The following is a 23260-nucleotide window of genomic DNA, read 5'->3' as shown; positions in this document are numbered from 1 at the left end:
TACGTTAGGCCAGTCTTAGAGTATGCCGCCTCATCATGGAGTCCCCATCTGAAGAAGCATATAATGAAACTGGAAAAGGTTCAGAGGTTTGCAACGAGACTCGTCCCAGAGCTACGAGGGATGGGGTATGAAGAGCGCCTGAGGGAACTGTGCCTTACGACACTAGAAAGAAGAAGGGAGAGGGGGGACATGATAGGAACGTATAAGATACTCAGAGGAATTGACAGAGTGGACATAGACGAAATGTTCACACGGAATAGTAACAGAACGAGAGGACATGGATGGAAGCTTGAAACTCAGATGAGTCACAGAGATGTAAGGAAGTTTTCTTTTAGCGTGAGAGTAGTGGGGAAATGGAATGCACTTCAGGAACAGGTTGTGGAAGCAAATACTATTCATAATTTTAAAACCAGGTATGATAGGGAAATGGGACAGGAGTCATTGCTGTAAACAACCGATGCTCGAAAGGCGGGATCCAAGAGTCAATGCTCGATCCTGCAAGCACATATAGGTGAGTACATATAGGTGAGTACACACACACACACACACACACACACACACACACACACACACGTCACAATAGCGTGATGCATCAAATGAACAAATCCACAAGGGCCGTGATGAGGGCTCGAACCTACGTCTGGGATGACCCCATCATCATCATCACGGCCCTTGTGGATTTGTTCACACAGATATTCTCTTTTATAGTCTAGATATATTGCAAAAAAAAGGTGTCTACAAAGAGATATTTATTATATGTTTCCGTAACTTGTCAAATAAAATTCTTCAAGGGATGGAGAGAAAACAATTTGCAGATTGAAAGCAGTTTGGGGGAGCCGGTCGGCCGAGCGGACAGCACGCTGGACTTGTGATCCTGTGGTCCTGGGTTCGATCCCAGGCGCCGGCGAGAAAAAATGGGCAAAGTTTCTTTCACCCTATGCCCCTATTACCTAGCAGTAAAATAGGCACCTGGGTGTTAGTCAGCTGTCACGGGCTGCTTCCTGGGGGTGGAGGCCTGGTCGAGGACCGGGCCGCGGGGACACTAAAAGCCCCGAAATCATCTCAAGATAACCTCAAGAAGATAGCACACTGAACTCTCACATGAACAACATTCCTCGTAATATTTCGTCTTCTACCCATCTTTACTACATTTAAGAAGCTTCGGGAAGATAATTAGTTGAAAACAAGTCGGTAATTGAAAATCAGATCTTAAAGGTTTAGGTAAAAAAATATGAAGCTTTCTCAACTATCTTTGCCTTAGTCATCAATATTTGTCTTGTTAAAAGAAAAAATAAAGGATCTAATCTAAATATTCAAATTAGTTTGTTTGACTCGTGTGTGCGACACCACACAAGTAAAAATAACCTGCTGTTGTGAGAATTGTGATTAAATCGAATAGTAGTGATGTCTTATTTCCAGCTGGAGATGACTGTATCTGCTTCAGAGTTCCAACCTGGTCAGTGAGGAGTCAGGATGTTTGGGAGACAGCAGTTCCCGACTGTTAAGCCGGTTGTGGGCTGCGAGAGTTGGCATGACTACTACTACACCTTGAAGGGATGAGAGCAGAGCTTGGATATAGGGACCTGGAGCCGGGATACGAGGACAAAGCAATGATTATCAGGAACTGGGATATGAGGATAAGGAGCTGGGATACGAGGACAAGGAGCTGGGATACGAGGACAAGGAGCTGGGATACGAGGACAAGGAGCTGGGATACGAGGACAAGGAGCTGGGATACGAGGACAAGGAGCTGGGATACGAGGACAAGGAGCTCATATCCCAGCTTGTGGTCCTCTGGTGGTGAGAGGTGTCGGTACACTAGTGGTGGCCTGAGGACTCGCCAGAGTGGCGGGGTGACGATATTATACACAGCGTGAAGGTCCTCTGCCACCAGTGTTGCTCCAGCCTTGACGAATAAATTTCCTCTCCCTCCTCCTCCTCCTCCTCCTCCTCCTCCTCCTGCTTCCCCTGGGGATCTCCCGTAATTTTCCGCGTAAATTACCCGAGAGAAACTGATGGAGAGCGGCACATTATGACGGTGTAAGATAACTTTGAGGTCTTAATCTGCAACGAAAAGCCTTTTACAATTAATATATATTTTCTGCAAGTGTTAGAGGGATGAGACTGATTTCCTGTCGTTAAATCTCTCTCTCCTGACGATGCAGATTTAAATGGTATTAATTTGCTGGCTAAATTGTCGTCAAACAATTTTCCCCGAGGGCCAATACGTTGTGATATACTGTTGGACGCTTACCAGATTTCGAAATGTTATTGGCACCAGTAAATCAAGAGGAAAAGACTAGTTGTGTTGGCTGTCATTCTGCTCACAGTTCATTTCCACTGCTTCTTGTTGCTTGGAAATACTATATCGAATTCCCATTTGGACAGACCATTTTCTGGCGTTATTCTTGCGCTGGTCCACAAAGACAGCCCCTGCCCCTGCCCCCCCCCCCCCCCCCCCCACATCCCGACAGGCGCCCCCCCCCCCTCCGACGGGCGCCCACATCCCGACGGGGCGCCCCCCATCCCGACGAGCGCCCCCACCCCGACGGGCGCCCCCCACCCCGACGGACGCCCCCCACCCCGACGGGCGCCCCCACCCCGACAGGCGCCAGTAGCAAGAGTTTTACTGATAGCAATATCATCAGGCTGGAAGGGTGTGAAAACAGCTTCCATAATCCGGTGTTAGCACCAAAGTCAGTCCTCAATATTACGTGTTGACACACCCGGTACACCAGCGTTGATTGTGCAAGAAACACCCGTAACATCTAACACATACCAATTGCAAGAATGTCCATCTTGCACGTCATATTTAAGACATAAAAACTAATAAAGTGTAACAAAAATAAACAAACTCGAGTGAAATATATAAGAGAAAGATCTGAAGAAGCTGCAGCTGTGGCCCGGGAAGGTTAAACCCACCAAGAAAGAGCAAGCAGGCGGTCAAAATGGCAACTGAACCGGACACACTTAACGCCAACACTGGAAATACAGACCCACGACACTCGGTAAACCGGACATCATCAGCGGCGTCCGGTTTACACACATCAGGACAACCTTCAAGAGGAAGGCTCAAGTTACCACCTAAACATTTCCTTGTGGAACACATTAGATGCGGGGAAACAATACTTGGAAATAAGAGATAATATTGTTGGGAGAGACAAGTAAGCTGAATAAAGGTGATCCAGAGGGACAAAGGAAGAGGGACGCTCTCAGCGTAGCCAGGTCTCTGAGGAAGATGAGGTAGGAGATGAGGAAGCGGGAGGGGTTGAGAGGTGGATGGTGGTGAGGGGGGAGGTGGAGGTGAGGGGGGAGAGGTGGTGGGGAGAGGTGGTGAGGAGGGAAGTGTGGAGGGCGAGGAGGATGGTTTCATATTCGGAGAGAGAGGAGGGGGTGGATGGTGGAGGATAGTGGAAGAGGATGTGGGTGGAGTTGGGTGCATGGCTGAGGAGGGGTGGGTGGTGGCGGATATGAAGGTTAGAAGAAAGGGTGGAGAGCAGAGAGAAATGGGTTATTTTGACGGATGACGGTAGGGTAGTAAAGCCACTACTCTACAGCTACATGGAGGTGCGCAGGCTATGAGAGCAACACTAAGACAGCCTAGCGTATCGGGAGGGCACAGAAGGCCTCCTGGAGCGCGACCGGGGACACCTTCAAGTTAGTCCAGCGGTAGAGATCTCCGCTGTAAGGTAGCTCAGACAGTGAAGCCAGCGTTATACCCGCCGAGCTTGCCTGCTACTAGAGTTAAGTCAGAATTAAGACGCATACAACGTGGCAAGACAGCCAGAGGGGAGTGACGTCAGCAGAGGCAACAGCTGCAGCAGCTAATGGGCGCGTCATCGAGAGGCTCCTCACCCGAGCTGATAGTTCAGTAAAATTTCTCCCCAACCCAATTTGCCCTTTTAAGCAGATGTTTCTGAGGGAACAATTAGGACTTAATATTATAACTATCAGTGGTACAATGTACTTTGAACTATAAACATTATATGCTGTTTGTTGACACTGACATGTAATGCACAATTTTGCGTTGTAGCCTAGTGGCAGTTGTAAATTTAATTAGTTGCAAGTTCTGTTAGGGGAGTTTAAAGTAGAAGTAACTTTTGGGCAAAAGCCTCAGGATTATTTGTGAAGATTATTGCATATTTGTCAGTGATGTTGACAAATATGCAATAGATGTCACCACCATCCAACGCTCACCACCACTGCGTGTGAGCGTGGTGGAGGTGGATCAGAGGGAGGTTTGGAGTGGTGGAGGATGATTGTAGTGGTAAACAGAACAGATGTTGGAGGGGATGGACAGTTGAGGAGTTTATCACACTGTTCCACATAGCTGCACTAATAATTACCACTACAAAGTGCTGCTGGTGTCTTGCCTGTTATCTGGCATCCATACGACCAGGACGGTCCGGAGGAGACCACCAAGTTCTTCGTCAGAAAACTTTCCTTTCAATACAAACTTCGAAACAAAATTATTGATGCCGCTTTCATAAACAGGATTTCAACTTGGGTGAAAAATGAGTAAATGAAGGCAGATTTAGGAAGAAAAATCAATCTTGTTTCCGGTTTTTTTCGCTAATACATTGGTGACGGACTAAAAGTTCCCGGGATGGGCACTGTGTCGTCTTTTCTTCACAACCGAAGGTCCTAGGCTCGACTCCCAGGCAGGATGGTGATGTCACCATCCTGTGAGGGGATGTCACTATCCTGTGAGGGGGGGGGCAGTGGGTGACGTGTGGGCACTTTCGTTTCACCTAATGCATCTGTTCTCCTAGCAGTAAATAGGTGTTATAGGGACTTTTGACAAAGTGTTAGGGGGGTTGCATTTTGGGTAAGGTCGTTGACCTGGCCTTAGGAGGACCTCGAGAAGTCTAACAGGTTCTTTGTCTCCGGGAATAAGAAGACAATATGCACACGAGTGCAGAATTGAGCATTTTAAGAGTAAAAATGTGAAAAAATTAGTACTCTATATTTGAAAAATATTCATTGCAAATCATTACTAATATAACCTTGTCTGGGAACAAATGTAACAGGATACATATATAGGCTGGGAAAAATATGTACACAGACAATGTGGGACAATATGGCCAAATGGATAGATATACTGCCATTATACAAGATACTAAGGCGGTAAACTGAGACATTTTAACCAGGTATATATACACAATATGCGTGAAGGGGAGGGGAGGGTTGTATGAGGGGGAAGGGAACTATCAGGAGAATGCGGCAAGCCATTACTATATAGCTGTGTGGGGGGAGAGGGGGGGGGGTATATGACAGGGGGATATGTACCTAAGAAGTTCAGTAGAACTTCGGTTTCAACTCTTTTTTTTTAACCCTGTCGTAGCTCAGTCGATTAAAGCAGTGTCTGGGATGCTCCTGGACGCAGGTTCGAATCCTCGTCACGGCCCTTGTGGATTTGTTCATTTGATGCATCACGTTAGTGGTGATCTCTGTGTAACGTACTCACCTAATTTAGCTTGCGGAGTTGAGCTTCGGCTCATTGGTCCCCACCTCTCAACCATCAAATCGTATACAGGTACCTGAGCCTATTGAGCTCTATCAAATCTACATTTGAAACTGTAAGGAGTCAGCCTCCACCACATCACTGCTCAAGTCATTCCATTTGTTAACTACTCTGACACTGATAAAGTTCTTTTTAATATCTCTGCGGCTCATTTGGGTACTCTGTTTCCACCTGTGTCGCCTTGTCCGCGTATCACCCGTGCTAAATAAGTATTTATCTACTCTAAATTTGTCTTAGAATCTTTTATGTTGTGATCATGTCTTCCCCAACTCTTGTACGTTGTGTGGGGTTGCGAGTGTGTGGAGGGTGTTGGGTGTGAGGAAAGGGGCATGTGTAGGGTCGAGTCGCCATTTATTGTACAAGGTTCATTGTTTTGTGGTAAGCTTAACTTCGAAAATGTTAAATATTCGCCCTGAATTGTTAATATTGTTAATTCGTTTTACGAATCATTTAACAGGATAATTGATCCGTCCATAATGCCCGGAGGCGATCGTTTGCCGAAACAATACAGTATTGAGCCCTTCGATATGAAAGCTGCAATATAAAGCCCCTATAGATAATGTATGGGGAGATATAGTTAGCAGCTAAGAGCGGGGACAAGAGTGAGCCCACCAACCTCTGTTTCAACCAGCCCATCCTCCAAAGACCCAAAAGTGATTCCATGCACCCGCCAAACCCCCTGTTTATGAATGACAAACGGTTTATACACAACTCAACTGATTTCGTTCGAACACTTCCGGAACAAGTGTTTCACTGACGAATTTTGTTCGAACCACAACGCTGTAAATGCTTCACCCATGTACTACAAATACAAATAATCGCCGACAGAACCTAAACACCTAATCTAACCTATGCCTATATATGCACAATATGCTTATATAATATTAATTTATATTTGAGAAAATTCCCGTTTTGAATGAACAGCATGTAAAAATTTATGAATGCGTCTGTGGGGTCGACCGCTGGATGGAATAGACTTTAGTCGAGGACAGATTGCCTTCAACACACACACTGGCCGACTGAGAGTTGTCCTGCCATAACCCACAGCTAATCTACAACCACGTCGCCTCAATGTCTCTTGAGGTTAGAGAGAACAACGGAGAACGGGCAAGATATTGATGGTCAAGGAACATTTCGAACGAGTTTCTCGTTTCTTCACGAATATGGCTTCTTTCTGATTGTTTGATTAATAAATGCACATAACCTGTTATGTTGATTAATCATCCTACAAGGCACAGCAGATGCGATTTTATCATAATGTCTGATAGTCGAGTATATTACTGGACTGTTTGAGGGACTGTGCCTGAAATTTTTATATTTGCGTTCACCTTTAACTCTAATTATTATGGCCCGTCGTGACGGCCCATCATAATTATATGGTGACGGTGCAGAGGCTACGTAACGCTATAGTGACGGTGCAGAGGCCACGTAACGCTATAGTGACGGTGCAGAGGCCACGTAACGCTATAGTGAGTAGTGGGAAAAATATATTTCAGCGGCGGCGCTGTGACGTGTGGTCGAGGTTCAGAGACAGGAGGAGCATGGGTGAGGGGGAAGTAGGATCAGTATACTGACACAGACAATGGTGTTGGACATGTTGGGACGGGAGTGTTGACACCCCGTACTGGTCCACACAGCCCAGTCGCCCTCCCTCACGCTCCTGGTGACAATGCCTCACGTGGAGTAGCCTCAGCTAGCGGCATTAACCTCCGACACAATCCCAAACTTTTACCATTACATTTGTCTTTCTCTTGACTTATGAAACAAATTAATGGAGGAACTTCAATGCTGTAGAGCTTGAATGAAGGCGAAGGGAAGATCCAACATATATGTAAGTGTATTAATGAAAATCAAATTTTCAGATGCATCCTAGCATCCTTTTTCAAGGTGGTGTGTGAACCGCTTACACCTTGGAAAAAAAAGGATGTAGGTTGCCTCCGAAAATTTGGCTTTAATACACTTACATATATATTGGATCTTTCTTTCGCCTCCAATTAATGTTATGTATAGTAAATGACTTTCAAGCCTAGCTTTTTCCTTCAGTCTTGTTCATTAAGAAAATATATTATTTACTCTTGAAATAGTCATGTGTATAGGGCGTGTGCAGCGACGACTCCTCCCACCGTACTTATAATATTCTCTCATTCATCCAAAATACAAACTAAACTTTTTCGCAATTTAAATGACAGAAATATATTTAATACTTCCCTATTAAGGGAGGTGAAAAACTCTACTGACAAAGTTAAAATCATTAATAAAGTCTACGTCTTGCATAACATTCACATTAAACTTAAAAAAAAAGGGTTTTGGCTAATTCTTGAGGCACATAATTATTAGATTTCTGGCTCTTTACCAGAAAATATTTTATGGTTTATATATAATCAGAAGCTGGGGTACCCAGCGGTGCCCGGGTCGACCCAACCGCACGTGTATATGCCTCACACGTTTCACTATTATCTATCAATTTAAATCTTGTCAAGACGAGTCATATGTATCAGTCATGTGTCAGTATACATCTCTTGAATCAGCATGTATCACGTTTGTTGGCATGAATCATGAGTATGTATCGTGTGCTTCAGTATGTGTCACATGTATTCATTATGAATCATATTTCACTATGTAGCAACAGGTGCCAGAGCTGTGAGTAGGTGGGATGTGGCCGAGAATATATGCTGGGTGTGGCTGGGGTACGAAGGGGTCACCATAGCCTGCGCTACTTGGAACTTTCGCTCCGAGTAGCTGAATCTAAGGTAACAAACATGGGGGTGGCGGGCTGACATTTCGTGTTGCTTCGTGTTGACATTTCTAAAAGTTACACATTCACTATTAATTTTCCCAAGATCAGTACATATTGTTTTTCAATATTGTAAATAAATAAATAAATAAATAAATAAATAAATAAATATATATATAAATATATATATATATATATATATATATATATATATATATATATATATATATATATATATATATATATATATTCAAAATATATATATATATATATATATTCAAAATATTTAGCCAGACAGTAGCTAGCGGCCAGTGCCAAAATCGTCGTGAGGGTCAGTACGTGACCTGATCAAGTTAAGTACCTCACAGGACACTTGATATAAATGTGAGGCAAAGGCTAGCCCCAATTAATTAATTTTACGGGCTCACCATAGCCCGTGCTACATGGACACTTCGTTCTGAGTAGCTAAATCTAAAACAACATAGCCCCAATCGTCTGGCTTCCAACCTTGAGTTCAAGTTTATTGAGACAAGAAAAAATACATCTCAAAGGGATAGAGTAGCTTAGGCTATTTCTACCCCCCAACAATCTAATTTATAGATATGGATACAGGTAAGTCTCTTACTCCCATCACATTTGTTCTAAAGTGTCACTAGTTTGGTTAAATTTATCATTCTTTTTCATGGCTACATAAAGCTCCCCGTCTACCAAGTTAATGGTACGTTAAAGCCGTTATTAGATATCATACGAGTGTTCAGCACGCATATGTAAAGTTGTGTCCCGCCACTCACACAACTCCATTAACTCCTGAGTCACAAATATTGTGTTTTCTGGACCTTTACAGGAGTTACGATGGAGGCGCCAGTGCTGCCTCACAACGTGTCCACCACACAACACCTCGCCCAAGACCCACAGTCACGTTGGCGTGAAGACATCGTTAAGAGCACCACCCTCCTGGCCACAAGACACACAAGTGCTTCTATAAAACTGGGCACAAAGTTAGGCGGGAGCAGCAGCACCCCCGTGGAACCCATCAAGCCGCTGTTGGAGCTGAGCCTCGGCGACCCCAGCGGCTCCCTCACGGTGCCTCTCCACCCGGTCTTCGACCATGCCGCGCCCCGCAACGTCTCCGCCATGACCGACAACACCGCTTACCTCCACTGCCTCGTCCACAACCTGGGCAACAAGAGCGTGAGTTTGCTACGCCTTTTGTTAGGAAGTGACGCAAAATTCTCACGTCCAGCAGTAGAGTGTAGATTTAGGTCCCCCCCCCCCTCTCTCTCTCTCTCTCTCCAACCCGTTCTCGCATTTGCTTATAGTCAATATTGGCTTATTTAATAAGTGTATATGCGACATACTAATTGATTGTAAATATTTTAGTTTACCTTGAAAAGCTTCATAGAAAACACCGACCTCACCTAACCTTCTTAGTATGTTAAGATAAGCATCTTATTACTTTTAATTACAATTAAAACTTAACCTATACCGTTGATAGGTTAAGTAATGATTGTAAATAAGAAGCAATAAGATGCTTATCTTAACATACTAAGAAGGTTAGGTGAAGTCGGTGTTTTCTATGAAGCTTTTCAAGGTAAACTAAAATATTTACAATCAATTAGTATGTCACATATGCACTTATTAAATAAGCCATATTGACTAAAAACAAGTGCGAGAACGGGTTGCGCTCTCTCTCTCTCTCTCTCTCTCTCTCTCTCTCTCTCTCTCTCTCTCTCTCTCTCTCTCTCTCAAGCTATACACATCCAACGGTATCTCCGCTTCTTGGAAAAGGAAAGTTGTCTTTAGTTCTGTACTGTTCAAGACAAGTACAGCTGCTGATTGGTCAGTCAGCTCTTGTAACGCTGCAAATAGGCCTTACGTCAGAAACTTATCCTTCCGCCCTGTCGGCATTTTCTATATTTAACTTTCCAGCTTTACATTTCTTGAAGGTGGAGTGAGCTGTCTAAGTGTTCAACAATAAACACAGCAGCAGTCGAGAGGTCGAGTCATGGGCAGTGTTACCATACTACCCTCGGGGCACGGCGCTATTCGTGTGTAATAACATGGTCATTAACCCTGGTCAATGTATTCGAACCTGCGTCCGCGAGCGTCCCAGACACTGATGGTGATGGTGTGTGATGGTCCACACCGTTACAATAAGTATTATGTAAACAGTACGATGGCCTGGGAGACGCACCGGACTGTAGGGAAGTGGAATAGAATTGTTAGGAGAAAGCGCCCACCCATTACGCCTATATAGCACTTGGAAGGGATCAGGATAAGGATTTGGGATGGGACGGGGGGAAAGGAATGGTCCCCAACCACTTTGACAGTCGGGGATTGAACGCCGACCTGTATGAAGCGAGACCGTCGCTCTACCGTGCAGCCCAAGTGGTTTCGCATAACTCAATGTTATAATTATTGACCCAAGGTAAAGACTTATGCAAAACCCTAACTGGTCTCCCGCTGCAATTAGCGATAATTTAACGGTAAATGGAACCATAGAATCACTTAGCTGTTAAGAAACTGTTGTCCTTATTAAGTGGAGACGCCCTGTATGTAGGCCGCTGTCTGTCCAAGCCTCCATTAAACAATAATATTCTAATCATCGTTATATAATGGACTGTTGCAGTTTATAGACGAGTTGTGTCGGAATGTTGCACAAACTTTTGCACGGCTAATATACTGGAATAATTATAAACAAAAATCATTGGTGAACCTGTATTAGGAACCGCAGGTGAATGATGCGTTTTCCTGCTTAATATTCGCAACCCTCCAGAAATTTCTTAACTCCAATCAATATATAATTTGATAATTAAAATACAGTAAAGAAGGACATTATCTCACCAGCCGCAGGGTCCCGGGTGTGGGTGTCTTGAAGGACAGAGGTGAAGGGCACACTTCACCGCCACGCGCTGTTTACAGTAGTGAAGGTTGACGTCGCGGTGAATGGAAACCTGGCAGTGAGGAGCCCCTCTGGAGGAGGCGAGTGGCGTGGCCCGCCGCGCGAGTGGCCCCACAATGGCTGGCCTCGAACCCACTGCCAGACTTCTTCAGCGACTCGATCCATGACCAGTATTACTAGTAATAAAATTTACATTTAACACGCCAATAGATATTTAAACCCTATTTGGTGATAAATACCAGAGTTGAATATCAAATGACAAACTTTATTCCGGCTGCAGGGTTGGGAATCCTCGCTTGGTCCTGTTTGCAGTTAGTAAATATTACGATTTACCGCCATCTATTAGCGAGAAAAGTAACTCCGTGTGTCGGTGGAAAGAATTTCCATACAGACCATATCTCACCCGGGACAGTGTTACAAGTGTACAACAATGCAATATTATTGATAGAAGTCTGTTAATATTCAGACGGCAAGTGTGGAGAGGAAAGCATCGTATGGAAGATCTTCCTGGCAGCAGGTTGATGAAGTAAGAGAATCAGGTGCATATATATCAATGCATATAAATATCAGCCTAATGTTTAAAACTTAATTTTGTTACTCGTTTGATTCGCATTAAATAAAATTAAATTGTTCGAATCAAGTAATTTAATGCACCACTTATTAATGACCTGTCTGAAACGCTGCGCGTACTAGTGGCTTTACAAGATTGTAAATACTATGCTATGTATTCTCACAAACCCAATGTACCTTCTTGTATATAAATAAATAAATAAAATAAATAAATAAATAAAAACTTACATTGTATACCATATAAGGACATATTAGAGTTTTTAGTTGATTTTTTACGATATCCATAACGGTGTTTACACGAGGAACAGAAACGAAGCTTCACACTAGAAATATATAACATTTCCTGCATGAGGTGAGAGTCTACCGTCAAAGTCAGACCAGTCGCCCCAAAGCGAAGGTGAAATTTTTCAGCTTCGCCCCCGCCACCAACGGACGCGTTCACCCCACAATAAAATTATTCGAAAATTAATTCGTGAATATAATGGAAAAATATTTAGACTTTTTAAAAGTATTATGGAATAACAAATTAGTAAGAAAACATTTGTAATTTAAAATATATTGTTACCTTTATAAATAGTTCTCTAAAACATTGCTAATTAGCTAGCAGACCAAGAGCGAGATACAAATGCCTTTTTATTTATAACACTTATTTAAATGCAAAAAAAAAAATTAAATTTATCAGCGCATTTACATATTTGCTATCCTCTGTAATTTGAATAAAAACGTATATTTTACATTTGGAAAGCCCAGTTTTGGTGATGGTTCAAATTCTTTAAAGGTGGAGGGAGACTAGTGTATACTATGAAAACTTTAGAGTTTAGCACATTTTTAAACTTTATTTGAAAGAAAATGGAGGTTCAGTTTTTATTATCAGTTCCGAACAGTTACAAGCTGGTCATCAATTTAAATTGTACAGTTTAAATATAAATCTTCATATTAATTCCTTCATAGCAATTGTTAATTACGTATATTTATTTATCATGGATGTAGAACAGTTTGGGCGGGAGAGGGGAGTGGGAGGGCGTTATCAAGGGGAAAGCGCTAAGCCATTACGACGATATAACCCTTGGAAGGGACCATGATAAGGATTTGGGATTGGGAGGAACCACAACATTTGACCAACTGAGCATCTTGGGCCCTAACAGTGACTGTAACAGCTAAGATGTGTCCTGGCAGTGCCCAGGAAAGTGAGGATCGGTGGCTATAGCTATCCCGACTGCGGTAGACAATAGCTTAACGTATTTGACCGCCTCAGTCACTGACTAGTGTCGTATGTTGCCAATTGCAGGTGTCGTGGATCAGGCGGCGGGACCTCCACATCCTGAGTGTTGGACGGTACACGTACACGACGGACGAACGCTACCAGGTCATCAACTCCCCGGGTTCCAAGGACTGGATCCTCAAGATCAAGTACGCTCAGGTCCGGGACGCTGGCATGTATGAGTGTCAGGTGTCCACCAAGCCCGTCCGGTCCTACAGCGTCCACCTTCACATCTTTGGTCAGTGTCTCAACCTCTCTTTGTCAGCACTTACCTCGTCTCCTCCTTGGCCAGTGGGTCAGGGTCGTCGTCACTCTGGCCAGTGGTTCAGGGTCGTCGTCACTCTGGCCAGTGGGTCAGGGTCGTCGTCACTCTGGCCAGTGGTTCAGGGTCGTCGTCACTCTGGCCAGTGGTTCAGGGTCGTCATCACTCTGGCCAGTGGTTCAGGGTCGTCGTCACTCTGGCCAGTGGTTCAGGGTCGTCGTCACTCTGGCCAGTGGTTCAGGGTCGTCGTCACTCTGGCCAGTGGGTCTGGGTCGTACAAACTGCCATTTGTACTGTTCCTGACTGGTTCACACACTACCAGTTGTATTGTTCTCTGGGTTGAATGTTTGGTGGGTGTGACGAGGCGTGGTCTGGGCTGGTGGCTATCAACTGTGTGGTCTGTGTCGGCTGGGGAAAGGCCTTCTGAGACCACTCCTACCACTGCGGTTCATGTGGGGAGGGAAGAGGATCATACATACTGTTGACAACGTCCCACTACCTCTGTTGACATCTTATCGGGCAGAGTACTGAACTCTTAGGAACTCTCAGCAGAACTCTTAGGAATTGCATTTCGGTCAGATCTGCTTCTTAACCGTGGAAAGAGGCCTATGATTTGGTGCTTTTGTGAAATTTGGCCATTTTTTTTTTAAATGTATGGATAATTTTTTAGTCAATGATGGTGATGGTGACTCTGATGGTGGCTAAAGTTGCAATAATTATTAACATTTTGAGAAAAGATGAGTTGTTAATGCGTTTCGTCTCCTGGTGACAGAGCCCAAGGCGGAGATCATCGGGTCCCCGGACGTGCATGTGGACATGGGGTCGACTATCAACCTCACCTGTATCATCACACATGGTACCCAGCCCCCGGCCTACGTCTTCTGGTACCACAACGGACGGGTGAGTGACAACGGTGGACGCGGCAGAGACGGTGGTGGTTGCGGTGGTGGTAGTGGATGAGGCAGATAGTGGTGGTGGTGGTGGATGAGGCAGATAGTGCTGGTGGTGGTGGTGGTAGTAGTGGATGAGGCAGATAGTGGTGGTGGTGGTTATTATTAAAGGGGTTAATAACTCTACAATTCTGTCCAACTCCCAATCCAGTTTTACTGAATAAAACAATAGAGTACCGCCCGTTGTCCAAGAAGGCAGGAAAGGTAGATTAACACTACCAGGTACCATAACACATCATTAAATAACAGTTTAAAGTTGATACCAAAAGAATGAATAGAAGTTAATCTCAGTGTGCCAGCAAGCAGCTCACTTCCTCTGTATAGGAACAAATTATTATTACTACGCCATAAATTAATTACTTAGATAAGAGTTTCCCCTTCATATTTTGCTTGTGTTTATAACTAACCTGCTAATAACACGCTTAATTTATACTAACACACAGCAAATACAATAATCACTACATATGGGGACACTGGATATTCCTAGAAAATATTTATAGGATACTTGGCCCCTTAAGACAAACACTTAACTAAAAGGTCAAAGATATAAGAGTGTTACAGAGCCAGAGGCGTCTGGGGTAGACCCCTCTGGCGCCCACCACAACCACACACTTGCTCACTTCAAAATCTGGGAGATTTTGTCAAGCTGCTAACTAAAATCTGGGAGATTTTGTCAAGCTGCTAACTAAAATCTGGGAGATTTTGTCAAGCTGCTAACTAAAATCTGGGAGATTTTGTCAAGCTGCTAACTAAAATCTGGGAGATTTTGTCAAGCTGCTAACTAAAATCTGGGAGATTTTGTCAAGCTGCTAACTAAAATCTGGGAGATTTTGTCAAGCTGCTAACTAAAATCTGGGAGATTTTGTCAAGCTGCTAACTAAAATCTGGGAGATTTTGTCAAGCTGCTAACTAAAATCTGGGAGATTTTGTCAAGCTGCTAACTAAAATCTGGGAGATTTTGTCAAGCTGCTAACTAAAATCTGGGAGATTTTGTCAAGCTGCTAACTAAAATCTGGGAGATTTTGTCAAGCTGCTAACTAAAATCTGGGAGATTTTGTCAAGCTGCTAACTTACTTACTTGATATTACCAAATGTACTTTAACAGTACCGTGCAGGCAGTAACATAACCTAGCATGTATCTTTAGCTATGAACTATCCAACATCTACAGGTCTAAATTATATTCTTACAATCGAAAAACATATGAAGTGATATGTGACTGAATTCTATGATACATCTCCGGTACTCTAAATAGACCCATCCTCCTGTTTCAGTAGTACTTACAGTAACGATGAGAACCGTCGTATATATACCGACGTACAACGCAATTAAACAGTAGGAATCGGTACTAATAAATATGGACAAACCGGAAAAAGATTTTCTATTTATGTTGCAAAGGCAAACTAACCTAACCTAACCTTCCTAAGCCTAATACACGATATATGAGGCCTAATATAATACATATGTGCTATACTAGGCCTAGTAATATTTATGTTTTTTAGCTTCAGTTTTTTCGTACTTTTTTTAAAGTGAATTGAATTGAAATTGAAATAAGTTTATTGAGGTAAAATACACACAAAGGGATGAAGTAGCTCAAGCTATTCTCACCCCGTTCAGTAATTAAAGTGAATAGTGCAAAATTCGACTAATTGCAGTTACAAAAACTGCTTTCTAAACAGGAGGATGGAATGCAATTGCAGGTGTAAATCTGACAGCAATTCACCCCCAGTTGGTATCTGGAATTCCTAGGTAACCTGTTGGATCTGTTACACTGTTGTGGTGCACATATTGAACCACAAAGACCCACTACTATATATTTGTGAAAGTATATATGTATATATTGGTGTGGAAATACGACTCTTGATTTAGGGAACAAATTACTGGGTAACCTTGGGTGCATATACACAGGAGCGGCCTCGTGTGGACCAATAACACTTCTGTAGGTTCCTCAGTTGACACCCAACCCACACATCTGACACCCAACCCACACATCTGACACCCAACCCACACATCTGACACCCAACCCACACATCTGACACCCAACCCACACATCTGACACCCAACCCACACATCTGACTCCCAACCCCACACATCTGACACCCAACCCACACATCTGGCACCCAACCCACACATCTGACACTCAACCCATACATCTGACACCCAACACACACATCTGACACTCAACCCATACATCTGACACCCAACCAACACATCTGAAAATGAAGAAACGTCGTCGTTTGTACATTTACAGATGTGTGGGTTGGGTGACAGATGTGTAGGTTGGGTGACAGATGTGTGAGTTGGATGGCCACCATGGTGATCTTATATACACAAGTGTACTTACACACACCTGCACTTAACAATAACATGCCTTATTACTTATTACTTATTACAGATTCATACAGTCAAATTAAAAATAACTAGGACCTAATTATTATGTATGATAATATTTATATACATGTATATTTTGTTATTAATTATATATGTTTTTTGATTTATTTACTGAAGTTCTGTCCGCTGCTTATGTGGTCATAACAATAATATTATAACCTCACAGGCAGAGTCGTACTAAGTTTAACAACGTGCTTACAACTGATGTTTCCTCCAGGTTGTGAACTCCGAATCCCAGCGACGCAGTGTCACCATTGTCTCCGACACTGGCACCACCACCACCACCCTCCTGCTCATACAGGTAACACTCCACCACCACCACCACCACCACCACCACCACCCTCCTGCTCATACAGGTAACACTCCACCACCACCACCACCACCACCACCACCCTCCTGCTCATACAGGTAACACTCCACCACCACCACCACCACCACCCTCCTGCTCATACAGGTAACACTCCACCACCACCACTCTCCTGCTCATACAGGTAACACACCACCACCACCACTCTCCTGCTCATACAGGTAACACTCCACCACCACCACTCTCCTGCTCATACAGGTAACACTCCACCACCACCACTCTCCTGCTCATACAGGTAACACACCACCACCACCACTCTCCTGCTCATACAGGTAACACACCACCACCCTCCTGCTCATACAGGTAACACACCACCACCACCACCACCCTCCTGCTCATACAGGTAACACACCACCACCACCACCACCCTCCTGCTCATACAGGTAACACACCACCACCACCACCACCCTCCTGCTCATACAGGTAACACACCACCACCACCACCACCCTCCTGCTCATACAGGTAACACTCCACCACCACCACCACCCTCCTGCTCATACAGGTAACACACCACCACCACCACCACCCTCCTGCTCATACAGGTAACACACCACCACCACCACCACCCTCCTGCTCATACAGGTAACACTCCACCACCACCACTCTCCTGCTCATACAGGTAACACACCACCACCACCACTCTCCTGCTCATACAGGTAACACACCACCACCACCACCACCCTCCTGCTCATACAGGTAACACTCCACCACCACCACTCTCCTGCTCATACAGGTAACACTCCACCACCACCACCCTCCTGCTCATACAGGTAACACACCACCACCACCACCACCCTCCTGCTCATACAGGTAACACACCACCACCACCACTCTCCTGCTCATACAGGTAACACTCCACCACCACCACTCTCCTGCTCATACAGGTAACACACCACCACCACCACCCTCCTGCTCATACAGGTAACACACCACCACCACCACCCTCCTGCTCATACAGGTAACACACCACCACCACCACTCTCCTGCTCATACAGGTAACACTCCACCACCACCACCCTCCTGCTCATACAGGTAACACACCACCACCACCACCACCCTCCTGCTCATACAGGTAACACACCACCACCACCCTCCTGCTCATACTGTTGTCTCTCCAGGACGCCAGAGACTCAGACACGGGCAGCTACTCCTGCGCTCCCTCCAACACCGCCGCCGCCTCTCTCACAGTCCACGTCCTGAATGGTAAGTGTCGCTATAGGGCTACGGATATGTCCACATGCATGATTATATATATATATATATATATATATATATATATATATATATATATATATATATATATATATATAATACATATAATATATGTATATATATTCTTACAACTTGGTAAGAAAATAGAGAGCGTATAATTCTTCAATTTACAAAGTTTTTCATGGGTTTATTCTGTGTTGGCTGTGAGGGTAAACTGCGTTTCTCTGACAGGAGAGAGGCCGGCGGCGATGCAGACGAACAGAGGCGCGTCGATGATGGTGGCTCCAGCTTGCAGCCTCCTGCCTCTCCCTCTGCAGGTGGCCTTGATGGTCCTGCTGCTACTACTCCTCAAAGGAGACTCTTCCTTACCTGGGACACTGAGGGCAGGCTATCCTGAAGTGGTCCTCGAGCACCATTTAGGATACTGTTGTCTTGTACACTGGTATCTCCACATGAGTATCGCCATGTGTCTGTAGGACGCGTCGCTCATACACAAACAATGTCCGCCAAGTGCCTTGTGTTCTCTCATAGGCAGGGAGAGAAAAGTTATTTAGTAATGTTAAGTGTACTGTTCACAGAATGTGATAAGGAGGATGTGCTGGTATTTACAGCATAAGGCAATGAACAGTAAAGAGCGTGAGGTATACCCAAGTTTACCTCATCTCTGGTGTACCTACACCAGACGGAGAGATGGTCAATGCAAGATGGAACTAAGTTTAAGCATTTGACAGGAAAGCGTATTCAAATATTTGACAAATTTTCTTACTGTACATTTTAATATTTAATATAGATGCCAGGTGCTAGTGAGTTATACTTAATATAATTTTAAATCGATATATTTTCTTGGCTGTGTAAAAAGTCTTCGGCACTTACTGTTGCTGGTTTAATAATATAATGAGGCGAGGTGTTCTTTGGGACCTTATTTACTGCTGTGGCCAACGACCTCACATTTAACCTGTATATTACAAATGTTTCAAAATTAATAATTAAATATATATATATATATATATATATATATATATATTATATATATATATATATATATACGTGTGTGTGTGTGTGTGTGTGTGTGTGTGTGTGTGTGTGTGTGTGTGTGTGTGTGTGTGTGTGTGTGTGTGTGTGTGTGTAACTGAAAACTCACACCCAGAAGTGACTCGAACCCATACTGCTAGGAGCAATTTTCAACTGGTATACATGACCCTTTAACCACTCCTGTACACCAGTTGCAAATTGCTCCTAGCAGTATGGGTTCGAGTCATTTCTGGGGTGTAATTTTTCAGTTGCATATATGCCTGGAGACCGTTCAGACTTGTTCGCATATGTGTGTGTGTGTGAATCACGAAGAAATTAACACGTGATGAACAATGCGACAATGTCAGACCACGAAGGAAGGAAGACAGAACATCCCTTAGTGTAAACAGACCAACAAAAGGAAAACAAATGATGTCCCAAACAGCATCTTCACTTTTCGATGTCCCAAACAGCATCTTCACTTTTCGATGTGCCAAACAGCATCACTAAAATCCACATAACATTTTCAATACATCGTCGAATTCATCATCAAATCTCAATTACAGAAACGTCATATGTTAAAAATAATCCGCTAAATAAAAGACTTTAACTGAATAGAGTTGTTTAGCACGAATTAAGAGATAAAGTATTGACACGGAATATACAAAACATATATATATATAATAACTTACGTGAATGTTTAGATTAAAATGAAATTTGACGAATATGGAACAGATAGCAAATACGAATTCAAAATTATAATTATAAATAAAAAAATATTATTATATAAAATCAAAACAATTCAAATAAATTACAGATTACTCATTACACTTTTTATAAGAAGCACATATATTACTCAACAATAAATACCAAATATTGCATATAGTATCTAAATTAAGTAGAAATAATGATAAGACAAAGTGTCACATAAAATAAGAACCAAAAACGCAAATTAATGGGAGACTAAAAAATAATGAGGTCTACATAAATCAATACAAAAAACTGAGATTTTTCAAATTTTACCCCAAACTGATCTCTAGTTTGATAAACAAGATAGTTATTTAAAATATTATGTAACTGAAGGTGATTTCACATATGTGAAGTTTTCAATATAATCATTTTATAAGGAAAAATGTAGATTTTTTGCATTTTACAGAAATTGACTTCGAGTCTCCAAAATATGACATATATAAAATATTGTGTATGAGTGCTATTAATGAGCGCAAGTGACGGTGATTGCACATATTTGAAGTTTTAAATTTAGTCTTATTATAATGAAATTTAAACCATGGGGGAAACACTGAGATTTTTTTTCATTTTATTCAAATTAGCCTTCAATTTGCTAAATAAATATTTAAAATATTGTGCTACAGTGCCAATGGTGAGCGCAACTGAAGGTGATTGCACATGTTTTGGGTTATAAAGCGTCATAACATGAAAATGTTATTGTTATGTTGTGTTATTATGTAATGTTATTGTTAACTTGTTTTATTATGTTGCTGTTATGTTTATGTTGTCACAACTACCAAATTAACAATATTATTTTGCAGCAGATTGACGAATAATTGGACCTTGGGGTCAAAATCCATCATATACTAAAAGTTTCACAAGTGGGAGCAGCATTCAAAAAAAAGCTAACCAAACACTTGGAATAATGAATAGTATCTCTGACTTAAGGAAATGAAGGTAGTGATTCAATTGCATAAATCTCATATTGCACAAATCACTTTGATTACTTTATCCAAGCCTGAAGACCACATCTTCAAAAAGATAAAGCTGCATTGGAGAAAGTGCAACACCGGGCAACAAAAATAATTCCAAAGCTAAGTCAACTCACGTACCAGGAACGGTTGAGGGCCACAGGGCTAACAACACTGCAAACCAGAGATGACAGGACAGATCTTATTGAAACTTCTAAAATACTGAACAATTTGCAAAATGTTAATCCGGAAAATTTCTTTAAAAGGTCAGATATAACAGACACAAAGAGCAACGGTTTCAAGCTCAACAAGCCACAATGTGAGATACTGAGAACAGAAGATAGTTTTTCACCCACAGGGTTATAAACCCATGGAACCGCCTACCCGCCGAAGCCGTAAATGCCAAAACACTTAAATTTTAGAATCCAGCTAGAAAAAAAAAATATCATCGCGACAAATGGAGGGACGTGTGACAAGCCGGAAGCTTCCTGTCCTTGTTGACGCCACTAGCGTGTTAGTGGCCCTCAGCTAAATTCAGGTTATGTTCATGTTGTGTTCTTATGTGTTACTGTTATCCCTGGAAACACAAACCGAAACTGTCTCTATTTTCCGCTTGTTACAATTTGTAATAAAGTTGTTACATCTTGGCTTAACGTGTTTATGACGTATTAGAACGTTGGTACAACTTGCTATATTGGTTGTTATAACTGGTTAGGACGTGTTAAAACTTGTTCGAACGTTGTACCAACGTCGTAGTTTCGGTGTGTGTTTGGCGGGATGTTATTAAGGTGTTATTATTTGACGTTGTTATATTGTGTTATTATAGTTTTTCTTCTTGTTATGTTGTTATAGGGCTGTTATAGTGCTGTTATTTTGTTGTTATGTTGATGTTATTGTAAATGTCATTGTTCCTTTACTGATACTAAGGTATAACTCACATGTTCTAGGTCAGGGGGGGTGAAACATTAAGTAACCTAAATGGAGATAAATACTGAAGCGGTATTGTTTACTTCCAACCCCTTGTTAGTTACGTGTAAGTGAACCCTTTTTCCTCGACATAAATAACACCTTTGATAACTGATGGTTCTAGCACTATAACACATTCCATAGTCTGATGGTTCTAGCACTATAACACATTCCATGGTCTGATGGTTCTAGCACTATAAGACATTCCATGGTCTGATGGTTCTAGCATTATAACACATTCCATGGTCTGATGGTTCTAGCACTATAAGACATTCCATGGTCTGATGGTTCTAGCACTATATAACATTCCATAGTCTGATGGTTCTAGCACTATAAGACATTCCATGGTCTGATGGTTCTAGCACTATAAGACATTCCATGGTCTGATGGTTCTAGCACTATAACACATTCCATGGTCTGATGGTTCTAGCACTATAAGACATTCCATGGTCTGATGGTTCTAGCACTATAAGACATTCCATAGTCTGATGGTTCTAGCACTATATAACATTCCATAGTCTGATGGTTCTAGCACTATAAGACATTCCATGGTCTGATGGTTCTAGCACTATAACACATTCCATGGTCTGATGGTTCTAGCACTATAACACATTCCATGGTCTGATGGTTCTAGCACTATAACACATTCCATGGTCTGATGGTTCTAGCACTATAACACATTCCATGGTCTGATGGTTCTAGCACTATAACACATTCCATGGTCTGATGGTTCTAGCACTATATAACATTCCATGGTCTGATGGTTCTAGCACTATAACACATTCCATGGTCTGATGGTTCTAGCACAATATGCGATTCCATGGTCTACACTGATGTTCATTTGCTACATGAGAAGGGTATAAGACTATAGCCCTTTCACCAATGTTGCAATAGCGCCTATTGCACTAGGATGCAATTGATATGGTAAACTAGAGGTAAAATTGGCAGGTTCTGCATACATAGATATCCTATAACCTGTTAATGAGGCAGGAAGATCTGGATCCTTCATCCTCTCGTTAAAACAGGAAGGAGTGTCTGACATTTTGGGATATCCTACATCCTGACGACAATGAAGACCTATCGCAGAGCTGTTGATTGATATCCTACACTATGAATACTGCAGGAGGCCTCGCATCTATGGATATCTTACATACTTTTGATAATTCAGGTAGGTGTCGCCTCAGTAGATATCCTATATCTTGATGATATACAGGCAGGTTATTCCTCCGTACCTACCACTGCGGATATTCTACATCCTGATGATAAGGTAGGAGGCCCTCATCCTTAGATATCCTATACGCTTCTGATAAAGAGGGGCAGGATTCTCATTAGTGAACATCCAACATGCTGATTCGGGGAGGTCTCTTGTCAAGTAGATATGCAATATCCGGATTCAGCAAGATCGCACTCC

General features: G+C 42.7%; 1 protein-coding gene across 1 annotated transcript; it reads left to right on the top strand.

Moving 5' to 3' along the window:
• Window positions 1-8715: 8715 nt before the first annotated feature.
• LOC123764907 (zwei Ig domain protein zig-8-like) lies at window positions 8716-20413 on the top strand. Its single transcript, XM_069302476.1, has 6 exons — window positions 8716-9449; window positions 13019-13229; window positions 14026-14153; window positions 16810-16893; window positions 18079-18163; window positions 20340-20413. The coding sequence occupies exons 1-6, from the start codon at window positions 9111-9113 to the stop codon at window positions 20411-20413; spliced, it is 921 nt and encodes a 306-aa protein (XP_069158577.1). The 5' UTR covers window positions 8716-9110.
• Window positions 20414-23260: the final 2847 nt, after the last annotated feature.

Source organism: Procambarus clarkii, chromosome 48 (assembly GCF_040958095.1).
Source record: "Procambarus clarkii isolate CNS0578487 chromosome 48, FALCON_Pclarkii_2.0, whole genome shotgun sequence".
Classification (NCBI taxonomy): domain Eukaryota; kingdom Metazoa; phylum Arthropoda; class Malacostraca; order Decapoda; family Cambaridae; genus Procambarus; species Procambarus clarkii.
Note: the sequence above shows the minus strand (reverse complement) of the source record. Positions and strands in the feature narration are given on the sequence as shown.